Source organism: Phytophthora ramorum (genome assembly GCF_020800215.1).
Source record: "Phytophthora ramorum isolate Pr-102 chromosome Unknown Phyram_PR-102_s0007, whole genome shotgun sequence".
Lineage (NCBI taxonomy): Eukaryota > Oomycota > Peronosporomycetes > Peronosporales > Peronosporaceae > Phytophthora > Phytophthora ramorum.
Window position 1 is genome coordinate 1217814 of NW_027150653.1, and position 15138 is coordinate 1232951.

The following is a 15138-nucleotide window of genomic DNA, read 5'->3' on the forward strand; positions in this document are numbered from 1 at the left end:
TTCGTTTGGCCACAAGTTCGAACCATGCTACGCGGGAGACACTCAACCAGTTGCAGCTGGCGAATAGGTTCTTTACCACGGGCTGTTGTGACGCAGTGCGATGGCCACGATCTTGATATGCACTTCCAATTCTACCGTGTCGACTCAAGTCGTCGGTATTCCTCAACCAAACCCCTTCCACCAGAGCCATGTATGCAGTCGATCGTTGTCTATTGGTGTGGGCGTCGCTAGCCTACTGTGCACTCAACACGGTCACCAGTGCCCAAACTTTCGATGTCATCGTCGTTGGCAGTGGACCCGGGGGCTTAGTGGCGGCCGAGTATTTATCACGCGACCCGAACGTGTCAGTATTGATCCTCGAAGCCGGCCCCAAGTCTATGGCAGCAACCGGCGGTACAGACGCACCCGACTACGCTAAAGGCAGCGGACTCACCAAGTTTGACATCCCAGCAGAGTACGACCTCATCATGTACAACCCGGAGAACGAGCAATATCGCGTGGACTGGGTCACGGATGCCTACATGTGGCTCGGCAAGACGGTAGGCGGGTGCTCGTCCATCAACTCCGCGACATACTTTCGACCGCCTGACAGCTACACGAACCAGTCCCAATGGCCATTCCCAGCGTCTCAAATGAATGCCAAGATGGACGAGAACGAGAAGATGCACGGCCTCACGGACGTGCCTTCTCCCGACGGAAAATGGTACACGCAAGAGGGGTACTCCATCGTGTCGAAAGCACTGAAGTCTCTGGGTTACGATGAACGCGCTCTAAACGACCCAGTGGCGCGCAACAGCAAGCACAAGACATTCGGCCACACCCCGTTCACTATCAAAGACGGCAAGCGTGACTCCCCTGCTGCCTCCTTTTGGGGGCCCATGAGTACCCGAGACAACGTTCAGCTCTTGACGGAGGCAAAGGTTGACTTCTTCGTGCGCGACTCGGCTGGAAAAGCCACCGCAGTGGCTTACAACGGAGGGTCCCAGGTGTTTGTAAGCGATCGAGGTGCAGTGTTGATGGCAGCCGGAGCATTGGGCACGCCCAAGGTGCTGATTCAAAGTGGGGTCGGCCCCAGTGCTCAGCTCGACCTACTCGAGAAAATCGGCGGCTATCACGGTGTTACCCAGGATGCTGATCGAGTGATAAACCCCAACGTGGGGCGCAACCTCTTCGACGCGAACCTCATGTACGTGTTCTTCTCCCACCCAGACATGAAGTCGTTCGTTTTTGACAATCGACCAAAGGAGGCAGTCGACCAGTACATGAACAAGAATCACACGGGGCCTTGGGCTGGTGCCGGACCGACGCTCATCAGCTTCGAAAGTTACGATGTCCAAGGCCGCACTTACGAGTTCCAGTCAAACGTACACACCCACGGCTTCGGCGGGCTTGGCGACCAAGAAGACGCCTTCACGATCGCCATGTACGTGACCAACCCCGAGTCGCGAGCACACTCCGGTTTTGACAGCAACGGGGACTGGCGCGCTTTCAACGAAGGGGACGCGTACTTCGGGACGCCTCGAGATCTTGCAGCGATGCAGTCGTACGTTCAAAAAATGGTGCGTGCCATGGAAGAGAACGGAGCAACGTTCATCTCCGAGTCCGGATCGGACCCGGCTGCGGTGGCAGACTACGTGGCTTCCACCGACAGCTACATCTCGTACTTCTTCGGTGGAACCTGCTACGCGTCGAGCGATGCCAGCGATACGGAGCGTTGTGCAGACGAGCAGCTTCGTGTCGTGGGGCTGAAAAACGTTTTCGTCGCCGATGCCAGCGCAATGAAGGAAAGCACCGTGAATCCGTACGGCTTCGTGATGTACACTGGACGCGAGGCCGCCGACCAAGCGAAGAGCTACATTGATTCGAACGCTGGTAGTAATGTCGACGAGACTTGCTCGGTTCTCGAAAACGATGTCGATTTCCAGGGTAGCGACATCGGAAGCACGCCAAGCAAATCGGCCGACGGATGCTGTGCGAGGTGCTCCGACACTACTGGTTGCACTGCATTCACCTGGACAGACAACAACGGCGGCTCATGCTGGCTCAAGAGTGGCAAAGGAGCCATCAAGACCAAGAGCGGTGCGGTGTCAGGAGTTCTCAAGATTGCGACGAGCTGCCCCGCTCTCGAAGACAACGTTGCAGAGCCGCACGGTGTCACGTTCGCCGCAAACTCTTCCGACAAGTGCTGCTCGGTCTGCAAGGCCACAGGTGGGTGCAAGGCCTTCACGTGGAAGGACGGCACATGCTGGCTGAAGGGTGGCAAGGAGAACGAAGAGTAAAATACGCAGCGTGTAGATAAACACATGAATGCCAATCACAATAGTACCTGTTAAGAAGTGCCTTGGTGGTGCGTGTGTGGAAGCCAGCCGCTGATTGCTTTTCATCACTTGCTGTTGCAGTCACAACAACTCACCCCTCGATCAAGAGCAGCCCTCCCACGCGATGTAAGCTGAAGGGAGACCGCTCGTTGATCAGCTAACTATTTACCGGACCATCACGATGTCGTCAATCTTGAGGATCATGCGCACGCACTCGGTGGCCAGCGCGATCTCACTCGTGTTAACCAGGAGCGGCTGCAGCACGTTGAGCTCATACATATCACTAATGGCGCCCTTACGCACGTTGATGCCCATGCTCGTGTGTCCCTGCGCGTGCTTTGCGCGCAGCTCCGTGACGATGCCGATCGGGTGCAGACCAGCGTTCTCCGCGAGCGTGTACGGCACCACCTCCATGGCATCCGCGAAGGACTGCAGGCAGTAACTAGCTGTGCCTTCGAGCGTACGGCCGTACGCAGCCAGCTTCTGGGCCACCTGAATCTCGGGCGCACCGCCACCGCAGATCAAGAAACGCTTCTTGACCAGCGAGCGGACCACGCACAGGGCGTCGTGGAGCGAGCGCTCGGCCTCCTCGAGCACGAGCTTGTTGGACCCGCGCACCAGGATCGACACCGTCTTGCCGGGGTTCACGATCTCCGTGATCTTGACAACCTTGTGGCCGCCCACCGTCTCCTCCTGCACGAGACCGGCCGTGCCGAGCTTCTCCGGGGTCAGGTACTCAATGTTGGCCACGGGCAGACAGCCCAGCGTCGTAGCAATGTGCTCAATGTCGTTGCGCTCAATGTCCGTGATGACGCGGATGCCCATCTTGGCCAGGAAGTGGAGCGATAAGTCGTTCGTGGCGTCCCTCAAAATGCTCTTCTGGATCAGCAGCACGTTGGCGCCCGACTTCTTGACCTTCTTGCACAGGTTGAGGATGTACTTGCGCTCCTCGCGCAGGATCCTGTCCATGGCCGCGTAGTCGTTGATCACCACGTTGCTCTCCATGTCGGCCTTGGGGGCCGAGAGGCAGAACTGGATGAGCGCCACCTTGGCGTTCTCGATGACAGAGGGGCCGGCGCCGCTCGCGGTCTTGTTGAAGCCCTTGCTGAACACCAGTCCTTCCACGAGTTGTGAGTCGTCGATCGTGCCGCCGAGCTGCTTGACGACGCGCACCGTGTTCAGGTCCACGTTGGTGGCTGTCTCAATGTCAATGACCTTGAGCACGGCGTCCACAGCGATGGGCGACAAGCGGTCGGAGTACTCGGAGATGACCTTGGACGACAGCGACGTGTTGACGCAGTTGATGAGCTCCTCGCGGTCGGCGAGCTGCACGGGCTTGGCCATGTCCGTGAGCAGCTCCTCGGCCTTGACGGCCGCCAGGCCGAAGGCCTCCGAGATGTTGGTCGGGTGGATGCCCTTGAGCAGCAGGTCCTCACATGCACTGAGCAGCGCGCCGGCGATGACGCACACGCTCGTGGTGCCGTCTCCGGCCTCAATGTCCTGCGACTTGGACAGGTCCACGAGCATCTTGGCCGTGGGGTGGTACACCTGCATCTGGCTCAGGATCGTGGCGCCGTCGTTCGAGATGATCACTTCTCCATTGCCCTGCTGGATCATCTTGTCCATGCCGCGCGGGCCCAGACTCGTCCGGATCGCGTTCGCGATGGCTACAACAAATAGAGCACGCACAAAAGTTAGTGTCGTCGTGCAAAGAAACAAATGTGTGGGGTTTGGTGGTTGTACCTTTGGCGGCGATGATGTTGGACATGCGCACGTCCTTCTCTTTCTGCTTGCCGCGCAGGGTCTCGCCCGAGGGGCGCGCGATCGTCGCGGGGGCGGCCATTCTTGTAGGGGATCGGGCGGGGGATGCGGCTGCTGGAATCTTTGGCTGTTGGCGATAGCCCGAGTTTTGGGAATCGTGTGGCGCACATGAATAAGAGTGGTACACACAAGTATACAATCTGCTAAGTACGGATAACAGGTTGGATACGGATAAGCAGCACCTTTACTGGATCGGGCCAGATGCAGTGACATCCTGGTCAAGTGCAATGCTAGGTTGAGACCAGACAGCGATGTCCTCTACGCAAGCTTGTCCTTAGGGATCCTCTGCTTTCTACCACACAGCTCGTCTTTCCCATTCTGCATTTTGTCTCCTTCCCCGAACAACCTGAAAAGGGTCCTCTACCAACCTAAATGAGGAGCTCTCGACGCATTTGTTGGGTACTGGCAACGACCATCGCAGTCGCAATAACTTCTCCCATCGCCATTGCTCAACCGACGTCGTATGTGAGGCCTGGCAGTGAAGACGCTGCAACGACCACTGCTGGGGTGCAACCAGGTAGCGGGTTTAGCGTTGGCGAGTTCGTGAACGAACAAGTGGCGGAGACGACGGCACCTGAAGAGGATTTCCACAACACGGCGCTGTTGGCTGCTGACGAAGACAGCGTCGTCGGAGATGTGGTCACTGCCGGCAGCTACTCCTCTACGACGTTAACTGCAGCGACGACAGCAGGAGAGTCGTCGGGCGAAGGTGACACCACCACGACAACGCCGCTGCTTTTCGCAATGGTGGCTGCTTGTGTCGTGGTGGTCGGAGCCATTGCTATTGTCACGAAGAGGGCAGAGAAGCGCGTCCCGAGCCCGCACACACCTGTGGACAAGGCGATCTATTTCCAAGTCCAAGTGAAAAAGCCCGGCTTCTTCCACGTGAACCGACAACTGACCCCTCCGATGACGGGCTCAACTATTGTGTAGGATGTGGCGTTTGTTGCCGTTACAGGCCCTAGTAGTGTGACTCGAAGTGGAGTACACGTAGCTGTCAGCCAGCCCGTGACGATCAGAAGTCCGGGCAATTTTGTTCGTCGTAGCAAATACAATCATGGCGTATCACGACGCGTTTGCTACTGCTTGGGCTGTCGATTTGCTGTCCAGGCAGTCGATCATGCCGTCGTTTGATTACGGAGCCGACAATGTTCGTGGATACCGGTACCGGTAAAGGTTGTCAGCGCAAGCTTAGTGTCTAACGTGTACACATCTCGCCTTGGCGTGTCTCGTTATCGTCGCGTCCACCCTTATCCTTATGGATACCAAGTATCCTGCATTTCACATTTTCGTCGAAGCGTAAGCGGGAATGAGTTTCTTGGATTCGGATCAGGGCGGTATGGCGACGCTAGAAGAAACGTTAGCGTTCATGGACTCGTTACAGTGGGAAGGCGACAGCTCCAGCTTCTTCTCAGACTCCAGGTCTAGTTCGATCTCCGTTTCCCAAGAGCACGAGATATCGAGTAGCGACGATAGCTGTTTCTCTCCCGTTCGCTCAACAAACGTCGGTAATGTGTCTCTGGACGACGCGAAGCAGCAGCAGCCGACGAAAACACAATCCAAGAGGAAGAGATGCACGTTGAGCTCATCAACGCGATTGCAGCAACGCAAGAAGGCGGAACTGTTGTATTTGCGACGGCGTGCCCAAGAATTGGAGGAATTGATGGAACAACTGAAATCTTCAAAGCGCAGTTCACGCACTCTTCTCCTTGGAGCTGATGCAGAATCTACGAATGTGTCGGCGTCCACGTTGATGGAGTTGGCAAAAGTTCAATACCAGGCGAGACTTCAATCTGAAGAGACGAACCGAAGGCTGAAAGTTATCTTGTCCAGCCAGATGAACTTGAGCGAGTCATTGAAGGAGATCCTAAAGAACCAAGGAGTATTTGAGGTGCGTTCGGCGATATGTTTGTGTTTGGCGGTATAATACGAGTTAATTTACCGGTGTATTCGCGTGTAAGCAGGGAATGAACTTTACGCCACCGAGGTTTCGCAGTGACTTTGTTGCTGTCGGCAATCAGAGCTTCACGATGAAAGATCTGCAGCAGAAGGCATCAAGATTGTATCTGGATTCGGGCTGCATGTTCAGATCTGAAAGTCTGCCGTTATTCAGTAACTCTATGCGCATCAGCCTCGACGACAACAACCGCAAGAAGACGGTGGAAATTGTCATGACCACACCGGTCTCCTGTTCCATGAACACCGTCAGCAATTTGATATGGAAGGAGCTTCACAACACCCGCCAATATCCAGACAAGTGGTATGAGACGGTAAGTCATTGTGACATATCCACGAGCTATGGTAGCCCTTCATAACCTCGTCGGTGTGTATCAGGCGCAAGGAAAACAGTCAAACTTCATGGAAAAGAAATACGTCATTTTTCTTCGAAAGCAAGCGGAAACCAGGAAACTCAGTGGGATGCAGTTTGGATGCAGATTCGACGAGCCTAACCGCACTGTGTTCACTTTAGCGGACATTATGGTCCTTACCACAACGAGTCTGCAGTTCAACATCCATTCTTGGATAGTGGTTACTCCGTCAGCGAGCGATCCGCTGAATTCGTCAGTCGTCCACGTGCGCACGCAGCTAAGCGTGCATTGCATGGAAGGCATTTTCCCCTGTGCAGAAGATGTGGGAGAAATTCAAGACTTGGTGCTCACCGATATTGGGAACAGATTTCGCCTGCACATGCAATACGTTCAAAACTGGTTGGTCGAAGAAACGGAGCGTCTACGAGCTAGGATCAACACAGTATAGTGTAACGAGAGTTGAAGTTACTATATTTGCAAATGCAATTACATGTAGTGAAGAAAAAGCGTACCATGACGGAAATGCCTGTTAGTGTGTGTGTGTTGGGGGTAAATGACCTTACCACTACGTGTATACTGAGGAAAGGCTGAAGCATATTAAAATATTAATACGTACTGTACTGGATAATGATGCGTCCATGATTATGCAGTTTTATGATTACTTGATGTAGCTTTGTGAGCGGTCCAAATTGGTGTCCAACGCTACGTGAGCAATGTGACTGACAACGCTCAGTGTTCAACGCTGATCACTTCAGGTGTTTTTGTCTTCTGCTCTCACGTGCGGCATCTTTGATGACTAACAGCAGCGACTGCGCGATGACACTAGAGGAGGCCCTCGCATTCATCGACTGTTTAGATCTGGAGACCGGTGAATGTTCTTCCAGTTGCAGCGGCGGCGATAATCCTCCACGTTCAGATGATCAAGTCTCGCTTAGGAATGGTGTGTCGCGGTACTGCAACACTCCCAAGAAGAAGAAAAGAAAAAGGAGCAACCTTAGCTCGTCCACGAGACTACAACAGCGCAAGAAGGCCGAGATCCTGTATCTGCGACGTCGTGCGCAGGAGTTGGGTGCGGACATCACGCAACTCAAGACGCAACGACAGCGAAATCTTCTTCTTCCCCGCAAGGAGGCAAGCGACGTTGAATGCTCGAAGGTCTCAAGGTGGATGGCAATTGCTAATGCTCATTATCAAGCAAGACTTGCGTCAGAAGAAACCAATCGCACTCTAAAAGCTAGCATGGCCAGTCATGTACAAGTGAGTGATACGCTACGTCATATTCTTCAGATGCAAGGCTCAATTCAGGAGAAAGACGAGTGTACGCTCAGGCTTAGCTGAGCTCCAAGCAACGATTCTGGGATCGAAATCACTAACTTAGTGTTTGCCATCGATTCATCAAATACTGGTCTCAATACCATCGCTGTATGTTTTGTGCGATTTAATGAAAACATATTCGTAAAGCTTTATTCACCCGTACCATTATCATTTTAGGTTGTACTTCGAAGTGACGTAGGCTGTGATTTGCTTTAGCAGCGCACGGTGATTTCATACAATGAAAGATATGTTCTGTTTTTATAGTGTGCTGCGTCGAATGAGAGCGATGCTTCCTGCTGTATCGGCACCATATCACAGACAGTTTGAATGTTACCCGTACCTCAATTGCACCGCTGAAGGTCATCCAGTGATACCAGTGATACTCAGGGTATGCACGCCTAGGATGTTACATGGTAAACGTGCAATATCTCATCCACTGGTCCCTGGCGGAGCCAACGCTACAGTAACACTGAAAGCAAATTTGAAGAGTTCCATCTCATTTTGCATGAACTTTAGTCGGTAGCAAGTGCTCAATAACGCAACATGTTTGTATATGTGGCATTACCTACCAACTGCTCGTAGTGGCGTTGTGAGATAGCTTTATACTGCAAACTGTGCCAGACGATTTGTATCTCCCCCATAACATTAATTAATCGGTGCAGAACGTGACAAAGATGGATTTCTTTGTCGAAGGCAGGTCTAACACTCTCGAAGAGGTCCTTGCATTCGTCGGTTCGGTGGACTTCGAAGGTTTCTGAATCTACACCATCAAAGACCCGGCAAACCAGAGCGGTCAGGTCGAATCGGTGTTGCAGAATAGAGAGACGAATGTGCAGAACGATACCAACAGCAGAGCAGGAAGCAGAAGGGAGAAAAATTAGCTCATCAACCTAGATCCAAGCGTAATGCCTCACATACACAAGTTTGACAACAGCACCGCACCACGAACGGGGTGACTAGACGCTAGCCCCGATACACATTTGCACTAGCACTGACAGCACAAGGAGGGAAAACAAGGTGCCGGACCTCGTATCAACCATCGAAGCATGATGAACACGTACAGAAAGGAGGTCAAAACTTTGTTCTTGATAGTTATAAATGTACCAACGAGCCATATAGCCGAAATATTGGTGCTGCTAGCGTGCGGTTGCTACAGCATAGGATAGCCCTGCTCGTGTGGTAAGGAGTGCAATTTATAAGCCCATCAGCGCGACGACGGCAGACTCGCGGACCCGTCGTAGCTTGCAGAAGACTTCCACACGGTGTCGGCGCTGTAGTTCGCGAGGAGCTGCGAGCAGTTGCTCATCTGCACGGGTGTGGACACGAGCTCAGCCTCGAACGCCGTGGCGTCCATCTTCGGAGCGTTCACCTCGAACGACTGGTCTTGCAGGTAGCAGCACACGAAGTCGTGGAAGTGGTTGTAGGCAGCAATCCGCTCCTCCTGGCTCATCTTGGCGGTGCGCTTGGTCGTTCCGAAGATCAACTGGCGAACTTCGGTAGGGGAGCTGAGGCACAGGTCGCGCGAGGAGAACACCGGGCGGTACTCTTCCGGAATCACGCACGCATCCAGAGGCTTAATCGCGTCCGGTGTAACAGTGACGCCTTCACTGGAGCTGTTGCCGCCGGCAGCAATGGTGCCGGCCGTGTTGACGATGGACGTGACGAGAGGAGTGACGATGTAGATGGGGTCGTCGATGGCGTGGATGAACATCAGCACGGACAGCAGCACGTTGGAGATGACGTTGCTCATCGTGCCGAAGACGGCCTCCACGCCGGCCATGAGGCCGCCGATCACCGCGAAACCGGTCCCGACCATCAGCACGGTCTCGGCAGTGAACTCAGATGGGTGGTGCGTAATGTGCAGCAGCAGACCGCCGGCCATGTTCTCTCCGGTCTCCTTCGGGTCTTCCTTGATAAGCGTCCACAGCGACTTGATGTTCTCGCCGAACTCCTTGAAAAAGCTGAAGACCTGCTTGGCTCCGACGAGAGGGTTGCGGATAGTGTTGATGATCCACTCAATGGCGTCGGCGACAGTCTGCGCGAAAGAGACGAGGGTGTCCGCCGTGAAGTCGACGACGTCCTTGACTGCATTCTTCATCCGATCCTTCCACGGCAGGTTCTGGTTCATCTCCCTCTTCTGCTTCCGCTCGATCTTGAAGTAGTCCCACAGCGTGTTGTTGGGGTGGCTGAGCAGGTACGCAGACATGGCTGCGTCGGCGGCGTTGGCCTTGAGCTCTTCGTCGGAGAAATCCTCTTGCTCTTCGGTGAACTGGACGACAACGGGGCAAACGTTGTAGACATCGCTCGTGGTGCCGTTGGCAGATACGACGGCGGTGGCGTTGGCAGAGGCGACGGCGGTGGCGTTCGATGAGTCGATGGTGCTGGAGTTCAAAGACACCTTCGGGCTTGGGGTCCATGCGGCCACGACGCTGCCTCGCAGAGTAGGGTCCGAGGCGGCCTGCACCGCACCGACGCAGGCGAAGAGTGCGAGGAGAAGAGTGGAGTGCCACATGAGACCGAAGAAGCAAAAGTAGGTGTGAGACGGAATGAAGCAGAGATGGACGATCACAGCTTCATTCAATTGAGCATGACTGGTGGGCCCACTGACCAAACGCCGGGAGTACTGAAGTATCAGAAGACAATCCCACTTGGTGGTGGAGGACACTGCACGTACTGTAAGACAAAAGCGCACAGCAAAAATCTGATCGTAAATCGTCTGTCACGGCGGAACTCGACGCAACCACCAGTGCTACTTTTTAGACACCGTGTCTAAAAAGTAGCAAGGTTGTTGACCTGTGCCGAGGTGACCTTAATTTAAAAAGCAGTACATGATCAGCTAATTTGGCAGGTTTGCACGTTGGTCCAGACAGCAACGATCCTTGAAGGTCAAACCAACCTGATGACCAACGGTAAATGTCTATCATGATTGTACATGTACTGTACACCACGATCTTGGTGCTCGAGAGCAACCATAAAATACACAAGCGGTCCGGCTCTTAGTACAGGTCGGAATGGCTGCGGCATGCCGATCCCAACCTGGGATTCCCAAGCATTCTCATTGGAGCGAAGCACCACGCCTCGAGCGCACGAGCGAACACGATCGTGGTCATCTTGTGCCATTGGGCCGCATATTCACGTGCCGACCAGAGGGGAAATTCAGGCTTGGCGCGCAGTAGTCCAAACAGAAAAGTGTTGCCCGACCAACTTGAAAGAGGTGAAAGCTCGATCGCCACTGGCGAGTCGTCACAGCCGTCGCAGCTTGCCGTGGGTCATGAGCTGGTCGTAAACCGTCTCTAGGTGACCGGCGCTGCTATAATACGCAACGTTGATCGGCGAGTGGCCAACAGGTTAATGAAATGCGAGGCTGCTCGGATTATTAGCGCAGTATTATGGTACAGCTTTCAATCGAGCTTGGCCACTGTACGGCTGCGTTCAATTATAGTACAGTGCTGTGCGCACGTCCTTGGTCGATACTACATACATGCACTACATAAATGTACCGCAGTGCGAAGAGCTGACAAGGTGAGGGTCACACTCATGGGAACCGCGATGGGTAGGTTGGACTCCAACTTGGAGGGTCTCCATTGTAGTTTGCAATGGAGACGCTTACCCAGACTGGGCCCAGTCGCTTGCACGACTCATACAGTTCGTGCTGTCCGTGCAACTGCCCCCGGCGGCACACGTGCTGTACCTCAGAAACTGCTCGACATCCAGCGTTGGTTTGCGGAAGGGAAATACGGTCCCACCACCAAATTCTAATCGACGCGCGCACACGAAGCTGTACAGCTATTGATTGACCCGTCGGTCATGCCTGTACATGCGGTCAGGGCGTGGTGCTTCGTTCCAATGAGAACGCGCGGGATCCGTATGCCCGTATATTACATGTATAATACAGAGTTCCCCGGCAAAGGGAGAATTGCGTGCAGCAATTTACCTTGCACAGATAGTACGTATCTGCAGAAGATTTGCTCTTGCTGCCGCAATGCTATACTGATCTAAGTTACATTTACTAGTCTTGCGGGAAGCATGGTTGCATGCAGGTTGCACACATGCTTTGCTACCAGTCGTGTAGTTCGGAATAATGCAGTGCAATTGGCTCTAGATGAATTCCTGTGCTAATCTTGTAACCTTGCAGTCTTTATTGGTCCCACCTTTCTCCCTTTGCCGGGGAACTCTGTACAGGTATTAGCCGGATAGCGAGCAACATAAAACGCAGTTGTGGACTTTTGCGCACGACGAACAGGCATTCACATTAATCTGCGATCTTCACGATCAATCCGACGCAATCTTCAACACCAATATTTACTAACTTAGGGATACTGTATGAACGAGCAACATACAGTAGTGGGTGAATCGCTCCGAGACCGCGGCCGACTCTCGGCCGGCCCAGCGGTGACCAGCCATTCCCGTTCACTTGTGCGTTTTTCCCTGCTGTGTTTTCTGTTGCTTTCCACGAAGCATCTTTGCGGCATGCTCTTCGTCCCTCTCAACTGTATCTAAGGCTCACCAGTTGTTTGGTGTAGTGTAGTGAGTCCTTCTCATCGAAAGCTCCTGAGCGAGACGATTTCGTATCGGATAGTGCCATGTCTACGGCTACCATTTACAAACCCACCTCCAACTACAGACCCCCTCGTCTCACTTCCTCGCAGCGATGGTTCAAACGGGTCACGATGTCGGTGTCGCATTCGCGCTGAATATCGCCGCCGGAGCCGCCACAATTCTGGGCGGCATGGTCGTGTTCAGCAAGCGCCTCGTGTACCTGGCCAACCCGCTGAGTTTGGCGGTCGCGTTGAGCATCTCGTCCGGGGTGATGCTGTTCATCTCGCTGGTGGAGATCTTCGGTGAGTCGGTGCATCTGCTGACGGAGGGCCTTAAAACCGATGACATGACAGAGGAGACGGCCACCGGTCACGGCTGGCTCGCGGCCACGGCGTGCTTTGCAGTCGGCATCGTACTCATCTACCTCATCGACATGATCGTGCACAAGATCTCGCCCGAGCACGAGATGACGGAGATCGAGAACCTGGAGGACGTCCGCGAATCGATGGCGCAGTTCGAGAGCAACAAGATGAATGCCAAGACGTCGACGCCGTGCTTGGAGGCTCAAACTGAAACCCCTCAGGCAACCGCGTATTACGTCAAGATGGACGAGCAGGCCAAGCGTGCGTTGCAGCGCATGGGTGTGCTTAGCGCGCTTGCCATCGGAATCCACAACCTGCCGGAGGGTATCGCCACCTACGTCGGCGCGATCCAGAACTCTTCTGTGGGATTTTCCCTCGCTGTTGGTATCGGTCTGCACAACATTCCCGAGGGTATCGCTGTGGCTGCACCGATCTACTTTGCCACCGGGTCCCGCTGGCGTGGAATCATGTGGTGCGCGATTTCTGCGGGTGCCGAGCCGGTCGGTGGGCTTATTGCCTGGTTGGCGATTGGTGACGGCATGGACCCGGTGTCGGAGGGCATTCTGTTCGGAATTGTGTGTGGCATCATGGTGTGCATTTGCGTGAAAGAGCTGATCCCCACGTCGTACAAGTTCGCCAAGGATAAGACGTATATTGTCGCGGTGGGCATGTTCGCTGGCATGTTCATCATGGTTTCCAGTCTGACCCTTTTCGGCTACGCCGGCGTGTAAGGGAGATAGAGCGTCGACGCGTTTTAGTCTTCGTCGGTGGCTACACCGCAATGGACTCAAACTTATACGTTTACAGATGATCTATTAGCTAGCTAGTAGCTAGCGCACTTTCGTCAATCTGGCACTTTTGCGTGATAAAGACAATATGAATTTACTTAACCATTTCAAGTATGAGTGACAAGATCAAATACCGTCCTTCACTCAGCAAAAGTTCCGAAAGCAGTCAGTACGCACAAAATTAGGCCTGAACTGCAGTTCCGCTGTTTCAATCCGTCGGAAATTACCTTCCAGCGGATGAATCCCATTCTGCGGATTGACTGATCCGCTGTCTGCGGGGCAAGTCGGGAATCTACCAATCCTCTATCCCCAGAATTTCATCGTGAAATTTAGTAATATCACGCATATTTAGAATTTGGCGCGTATTCGTTGAAGAAGCTCACATTGCTCTACGCCTTTGTGCATCCAAACTCGTAGTAAGCGGCAATCAAAGTCGGAAGTGTGACACTTGCTATTGACAAATTTATGCTATGAGCCACTAATCGGGAATCAAAGTTGGAAAAACGGCAATCAAAGTTGGAAAAAACGGCAATCAAAGTCGAAGACGTCACATTCCGTAGACCATATTTTTGCCGGCGGCGTCGTTCACAGCCTTCCCACAGTGTAACTCCATACGGGAGACAAGCACCGGCGTGATACACTCCATGGTAGCGTGAGCGGTGCACTCTAACATGCGCATCTGCCTCTCCGCGATGCCCAGCACGTTCCCGTTTTCGTTGAGCCGTCATGCGCGGTCGCAGATATCGTCTCTATCGCGAGCACACCGCAGACTTTTGGCGCGACCGCACCACAGCCTATCCAGCCATTCATACCACCCACAAAACGTGTCTTACCAGCACCAAATTCACTGGTGAGGAAGATAAGAGCTCCTCGCGCATTTTAAGCTCTCGCCCATGCCTCGGTGAGCCATTTTATGAAAGTTAGAGCTGTAATGGGTCTGCTTAGACCCACTACTTAAGCTTACACGTGTGCGCACGTGTAGGAGGAAGCGTAGGAGTAATTTACTTAAGTTCGGTATACTTGTATCCACAAGTATACTTAAACCTAGATAAAAGAACCAAACGGAAACTTTGGTGGTAAATGAGAACTGTATTGATTGTAAATGGGGTTTCCTCCTAAAACTGGTATTTCTAATGAGAGGTTCTGCCATTGGATGGCTGGCAGAACCCCTATCTATTGAATGACTCTCATTGGTAGAAAGGTGTTACTTTCTACCAGTCATATGCCTTTTGCTATGAATGTGGACCACCCTGTGGAGTGGTCAACATGAATGTATCCATTATATTCATATCGCACTAAGGTAGGAGGTGAATCGACTGTGTAGCCCCGCTTCACACTTGATGCCAGGGAAGTTGTCCGGAACGGGCTTCAGCGACGTTGTCAGCGCTGCTTAGCGCACGAGATCGCGAAACTGCGCAGTCCCAATCCACAAACCTCTCACCGTGCGGTACTCAATGGCTTCGAGCAGCCCGGCTTCCGCTTCGTCCGAGATGTACACTAGCTGGGGGCCACGTCTGCAGAAGATCGGCATAACGCCGCGAATTCGAAGACGAAGCGACTCGCGCGTCACTCCAAAACGCTCGGATGCTTCGCGAATGTACATGCCAGCATCAACGGCGTCGATAGCATGCTGGGAGCGCTCAGTCATGGGCACTTCGGAGTTATCATGGTAGAAGAGCTGCAGCAT

At 53.4% G+C, this 15138-nt stretch overlaps 7 protein-coding genes across 7 annotated transcripts; 4 read left to right on the forward strand and 3 right to left on the reverse strand.

Annotated features, from left to right (window-relative positions):
• Window positions 1-188: 188 nt before the first annotated feature.
• KRP23_8357 (Cellobiose dehydrogenase) lies at window positions 189-2279 on the forward strand (the record flags this gene model as incomplete). The annotated part of the gene is made up of 1 exon (XM_067893786.1): window positions 189-2279. The coding sequence occupies one exon, from the start codon at window positions 189-191 to the stop codon at window positions 2277-2279; it is 2091 nt and encodes a 696-aa protein (XP_067743283.1).
• A 204-nt stretch (window positions 2280-2483) lies between these two features.
• KRP23_8358 (T-complex protein 1 subunit delta) lies at window positions 2484-4161 on the reverse strand (the record flags this gene model as incomplete). The annotated part of the gene is made up of 2 exons (XM_067893787.1): window positions 2484-3985; window positions 4062-4161. 2 exons carry the CDS (start codon window positions 4159-4161, stop codon window positions 2484-2486), a joined length of 1602 nt encoding a protein of 533 aa, XP_067743284.1.
• A 350-nt stretch (window positions 4162-4511) lies between these two features.
• Window positions 4512-5072, forward strand: KRP23_8359 (uncharacterized protein; the record flags this gene model as incomplete). Its single annotated transcript, XM_067893788.1, has 1 exon — window positions 4512-5072. One exon carries the CDS (start codon window positions 4512-4514, stop codon window positions 5070-5072), a length of 561 nt encoding a protein of 186 aa, XP_067743285.1.
• A 376-nt stretch (window positions 5073-5448) lies between these two features.
• On the forward strand, window positions 5449-6896 carry KRP23_8360 (uncharacterized protein; the record flags this gene model as incomplete). Its single annotated transcript, XM_067893789.1, has 3 exons — window positions 5449-6030; window positions 6104-6409; window positions 6474-6896. The coding sequence occupies 3 exons, from the start codon at window positions 5449-5451 to the stop codon at window positions 6894-6896; spliced, it is 1311 nt and encodes a 436-aa protein (XP_067743286.1).
• Window positions 6897-8966: 2070 nt separating this feature from the next.
• Window positions 8967-10274, reverse strand: KRP23_8361 (uncharacterized protein; the record flags this gene model as incomplete). Its single annotated transcript, XM_067893791.1, has 1 exon — window positions 8967-10274. One exon carries the CDS (start codon window positions 10272-10274, stop codon window positions 8967-8969), a length of 1308 nt encoding a protein of 435 aa, XP_067743287.1.
• A 2139-nt stretch (window positions 10275-12413) lies between these two features.
• On the forward strand, window positions 12414-13394 carry KRP23_8362 (Zinc transporter ZupT; the record flags this gene model as incomplete). Its single annotated transcript, XM_067893792.1, has 1 exon — window positions 12414-13394. One exon carries the CDS (start codon window positions 12414-12416, stop codon window positions 13392-13394), a length of 981 nt encoding a protein of 326 aa, XP_067743288.1.
• A 1447-nt stretch (window positions 13395-14841) lies between these two features.
• Window positions 14842-15138, reverse strand: KRP23_8363 (uncharacterized protein; the record flags this gene model as incomplete). The annotated part of the gene is made up of 1 exon (XM_067893793.1): window positions 14842-15138. One exon carries the CDS (start codon window positions 15136-15138, stop codon window positions 14842-14844), a length of 297 nt encoding a protein of 98 aa, XP_067743289.1.